We start from the raw sequence: 5,715 nt of genomic DNA on the forward strand, positions 1-5,715 counted from the left end.
TCGCTTCACTGGCCCATGTTGGTATTATCATTGCGCTCTTCCCAACTGAGGCAGTTGCTCGCCGGCCTTTGGACGGCCACTCACGGCGGCTCACCGAAGCTCACGAAATCTCATGCCCGCTGCCGGCCAGCCCCACTGCAGCCTACACCGGTGACAGTGACTCACGGCAGCCCAGCTCCAGATCAAGCTGTTGTTCACCATCTTAGCTGTAGAGGGCGCAGCGTCACTGGCCCTCATGTGGGATCTAAACCCCCTGCTGCTCAGAGCTGGCATCCCAAGCCAACTCCTAACCAATGTACCACTCAGTCGGCCCACCATCGGCGTAATTTTAATAGTTTTTTCTTTTCTTAAAATGTGCTTTCATTTTTTTGGCACCTTCTGTATTGCTGAGTCTAGGTAAACACCTTTTATTAGAAATCGGGAATGGAAGATGATTACTAGTTTCAAATAATACTATTTCAATGACTGATTTTCCTGGATGAAACAGCTTAGCTTAGATAACGTTCCTGATAAAAGTCTCTGCTAGATTAACATTTTGCACATATCGCTATCTACTTTCACATGTCCTTAATTGTAATAATGCACTAAAGAATCCATATCGAAAATTTCTTATTCAGCTAGAGGTAAAATATTATAATAGCTGTAAGTTTGAGAAATATTTCCACCTCATACCTCTGCTGTGTTTGGGTTGGAGCAGAGAATCTTAGCATCTTTTCCACAGCTCAGCAACAATTCAGGATCTGCCATGCTCCAAGCAATTGCTAAAATCCCCCTTACAAAAAACACATAGAGATGACAAAATTTTTAATTCCGAAAAAAAACAAATGTCCAACTATTTCTGTCTAAGCTTTAAAGACACACACTGCTAAAAGAGTATAATTTCATATAACCGTTCTGGAAAGCAATTTAGTAATGTGTATGCTCTTTGATCATGACAAAGATATTCAGTATACTATGAAGTGTATGATGGCAAAAACTAAAAACAAATGCCCAACAACATAGACTATATGTAATAATAAATTACAGATCATCTTTTAATGAGAAAATGTGTAGTTAAAAATTATGTTGCAGACAAACAAACAAACTCACAGACACAGACAACAGTATGTTGGTTACCAGAGGGGAAGGGGATGGGGGAAGGGTGAAGTGGGTAAAGGGGGACAAATACATGGTGAAAGAAGGAAACTAGACTTTGGGTGGTGAGCACACAACGCAATATACAGATGATGTGTTACAGAATTGTACACTTGAAACAATGTATTAACCAATCTTATACCAATAAACTTAATTTAATTTAAAAAATATGTTGTAGAAATCTATTTTTTATTATGTGGTGCTCACAATTGAGGAAAACAGGTCAACTATGTACATAAATTTGTATAAAATATATATAACTACATTAAATATTTGCATACTTAGGGCTATGTACAGTAAAACCTTGGACTGCAAGTAACTTGGTTTGCGAGTGTTCCACAAGACGAGCAAACATTTCTAATACATTTAACGTGGTAAATGAGTGATGTCTTACAATACGAGTAGTTTGTTTCCGGAACGAATTATGTTCACAAACCAAGGTATTACTGTATATATAAATTAAGACATGCACAATAAAATGTTTTACTGATGGATGGGTAGAAAGTGTAACTGTTTCATATTTTCTACTTTTTATCTACATTTTCTAGTTTTTGTTATCAGAGAAGTTCTCCTAGCACGTGAAGTACTTTTAATTAAGAGAAACATCTAAAAATGTATCTCATAAAAAAGTATTACAGGGGCCAGCCAAGTGGCTTAGTTGGTTAACAGCGTAAGCTCTAAGCAACAGGGTCGCTGGTTCGATTCCCACATGGGCCAGTGAGCTGCGCCTAAGCTGAGCTGCCACTGAGCTGCGAACAGGTGGCAGGATGGCTCAGCTGATGACAGCACATGCTCCTAACAACAAGGTTTCCAGTTCGACTCCTGCATGGGATGGTGGGCTACGCCCACTGGCAACTAAGATTGAACACGGCACCTTGAGCTGAGCAACTAAGACTGAACATGGCTCCTTGAGCTGAGCGGCCGGATGGTGACTGGACTTTGAGCAGAGCTAGCTGCACCCTCCACAACTAAGATTGAAGGACAACAACTTGGCTGTTCCCCTTCCCCAATTCCCCAACACATTTCCCCTTCCCCAATAAAATATTTTTTAAAACGAGAGAGATTTGTTTCTTGTTTAAAATCAATGAACACATATGCATAAACTCCCTGGGTACCTGAATAACAATGATAGGAAATTTGCTAAATTACTAATTAAATGTAATGCTACTAAAACTAACATGAGAAAATTCTCCTATCTTTTTAGAGCATCCACACATTAAAGTTGAAAGCAGAATGAACCACCTAATTTCTCAAAAATGTTTACTTTTACTTTTTTTTTTTTTTAAGATTTTTATTGGGGAATTGGGGAGATGGGAACAGTGGTGGGGAATTGGGGGAAGGGGAATAGACAAGTTGCTGTTGTTTTGTTCTTCAGTCTAGTTGTGGAGGACGTTGCTTCTCTGGCCCAAGTTGGCACCATCATTGCGCTCTTCCCGGGCAAGNGACTCGAACCGCTGTTGCTCAGAGCTCAAACTCTTGAGCGAGCTCTTAACCAACTGAGCCACTCAGCCGGCCCTGCTAACGTATCTCTTTTGATTCAACTATTAGCTATACGTATTTGCCTCACCTTCTAAGTTTGAAAGGGTGGCAGACTATGCCACTTTTTCAAAATATGCCATTTGCCATAATGATTATTTTGAACTTTTACAGACTACCTGAAAATGAGCAGGAGCAAGAAAGGTACCCCGCCCTCTTTTCTTCCTGAAAGCAGATGAACCTCCCATGTGAGAGCTGCTCTCTCTGAACCAGGAGGAAAGGGACATTCTTATCACCAGAGATGGGAGGAAAGGCTGAGAAAACTCGATGCGAACAGGGCTGGTTAAATAACAATTTTTTCCTTTTAGTTTCTCTGTATATTTTAGTTACTTTTCCACAACGGCCATTTGTTCAACCTAGTATATAAACACTTAGGTTTTGTCACTTCTTTGGGTTTTCACTTTCCTATGGGGACCCCCTCTCACGTACATACAAATATCTGAAAGCTTTTCTCCTGTTAATCTGCCTTATGTCAATTTATTCCTCAGAAAAAAAACCAAAACTTCTTTCTCAGGCCCAGCCAAAAACCCTAGAAGGGTAGATGCAAAGTTCTGCCCCCTCTGCTACACTTACAAGGAAAGCACTGTGTCTATTTTACTCTTGTATCTCCTACAGTACCCAATATCTGCCTTGTAATATCAAGTAGAGTTAATATCTGATTAATATATTCATAAAAAATATAGGTAAAGAAGGAAACACAGGACCAAATTTGGTTCTACTCAGTAACTTTTGTATTATTATGGTCTTTGTATAAACTTATTTTATTAAATGTCTAATATGTTCAAAATGTTTGTTATGTCAGGAATTGTAGGAAATACTGAGACATAAAAAAACACAAACCACTATCCTTAAGAAACAACGTGAACACCAAACTGGACACAACAGGCACATGTAAGTGCCAAATGAGGTGCAGATAATACTACACACAGTATGGAACTTCACAGAAGGGCAAAACCACTGGGTTTCTCCAAGTTCTAGGAAAGTATGGGAAAACTGAACTCAGAAGACAGACCTAAACTGAGTTTCACAAGATGATCGCACACAAATGTTCACTGCAGCACTATTCACAATAGCCAAGAGGTTGAAGCCACCTAAATGTTATTGATAGATGAATGGAAATTATATATACAATGAAATATTATACAGCCTTTTAAAAGAAGGAAATCCTGTCATACACTATACATGGATGAACCTTGAGGACATTATGCTAAGTGAAATAAGTCAATCACAAAAAGATTAATACTCCATGATTCCATCTATGAGTTACCTTAAATAGTTGAAGTCATAGAAACAGAAAGTAGAATGTGATTACCAGGGGCTAGGAAAGATAAAATAGGCAGTTGTTGTTCAATAGGTATAGAGTTTCAGTTTTACAAGATGAAAATGTTTGAGAAATTTGTTGCATAACAATATGCATATAGTTAACATACTGTACTGTAAACTTAAAAATGGTTAAGATGGTAAATTTCATGTTATGTGTTTTTACCATAAAAAAGAAAAGAAATTGGCAATTTAAAAAATGCTAGAAGGAAGGACACAACCATCTCCAAAAAAGAAAAGGAACAAAGGAAGGAGAGATAGAGAAGACAAGCTTAATAAGAATAGAGGGTGGCGGGGGGAGGCTGGTGTGAAGGTTGCACAACAAAGTGAATGTACTTAATGTACTTAATACAACATGAATAGTATGTTTTAAAATGGTCAAAACAGTAAATTTTATGTTATGTATATTTTGCCACAATTAAAAAGAAAAAAAGGGAGTAGGTCTTAATTTTCTTGAGAAACCATTTTAAATGCCAAGCAAGCCATAGACACAACTCAAACTAATCTTCTTCCATCAGAGCGATACTATAATAACATTTTTCTGTGGTAAGTCTTTTGTGATTATGGGCCACAAAAACAATCCACCTACTGAAAAGGAAGCACCAACAGGCCTTCGGATCCACTTGGGGGGCTTCTTCAGAGGCAACACTATACTATGCTGAGCAGTCTGCTGAGGAATTTGTAATGGAGGAAGGGGCTGTCCTGTGCCAAAGGGGTCAAGGTTCCCAAAAGATGATGAAAGCTAAAAAAAATAATAATAATAACATGAGAATTTCTAACTTATACAAGTCTATATTATACATTTTTAAGTCATATCCAAGAAATTTTTATCACAATTATCCAATTAATCACTATTATTGATCAGTAACCACTTTCAAAATAATTACATAGTTAAGATGACTTTTTTCAGTTGCTATAATAAAAAACTAATATTTTCTATTACCTTGTCAACTTGTTTCTGCCTTAAACCATCTGTGCTCCCTCCCATGATAGAATAAACACTGATACGCCCATCAAAGGAAGCAGCTGATAAGACAGCAGGATTTCTGGGACACCACTGAATATCAAAGCACCACTGTGTGTTGGTGGGAAGTTCATATAACACCTAGGCCAAAAAAAAAAGTCAGAAAATGGTATAGCCACTTTATAGCCAAAACACCTAGATTAAGATGACCAACAAGTCACAGCTTAATTAAACATTTTTAGAAAGTGTCTATAGACAGGAAAGACAATTATAAAATTTTTTTGCAAGTACAAGAAAAATCCATTTAAATTTGTGTGTAGAACATATAAATATATATTATAAAGTATTATATTCTTTCTGTATAGCTCAGAAGAGAGATTAATAACCTATATCTACTGATTACCGAAAGTTAAAAAGGGTTTTCAGGAATGGTAAAGCAAAAAAAAAGACCCAAATCCTGATACTCCTACTTTGAAGGCACCTATTTCCAGAAACCGCATGTTAAACAAATCAAACCAACTACAGAGGGTACCAAAAAATATATACACATTTTAAGAAAACACTGTATCAAAATTTAATCCTCAATATATACTAATAAAAGATGAATACAAGTCATATTGGACTTCTGCAATTACAAGAGGTGCTCAAAGTGGTTACCATCAGCATAAATTTTTTTTTTTTTTAAAGATTTGATTGGGGAATCGGGGAAGGGGAACAGACAAGTTGCTGTCCTTTTGTTCTTCAGTCTAGTTGTGGAGGAC

At 37.2% G+C, this 5,715-nt stretch overlaps 1 protein-coding gene across 1 annotated transcript in view; it reads right to left on the reverse strand.

The window, feature by feature from the left end:
• The window catches only part of SEC31A (SEC31 homolog A, COPII component), a 71,724-nt gene that overhangs the window by 43,797 nt on the left and 22,212 nt on the right, over positions 1 to 5,715 (reverse strand). The window contains exons 8-9 of the mRNA XM_019652181.1: positions 4,934 to 5,095; positions 4,580 to 4,732 (exon numbers count right to left, since the gene is read on the reverse strand). Coding sequence (XP_019507726.1) covers positions 4,580 to 4,732; positions 4,934 to 5,095 — 315 coding nt within the window. The remainder of the gene's footprint in view (positions 1 to 4,579; positions 4,733 to 4,933; positions 5,096 to 5,715) is intronic.

The sequence above is a fragment of the Hipposideros armiger genome, unplaced genomic scaffold (assembly GCF_001890085.2).
Source record: "Hipposideros armiger isolate ML-2016 unplaced genomic scaffold, ASM189008v1 scaffold_175, whole genome shotgun sequence".
NCBI lineage: Eukaryota > Metazoa > Chordata > Mammalia > Chiroptera > Hipposideridae > Hipposideros > Hipposideros armiger.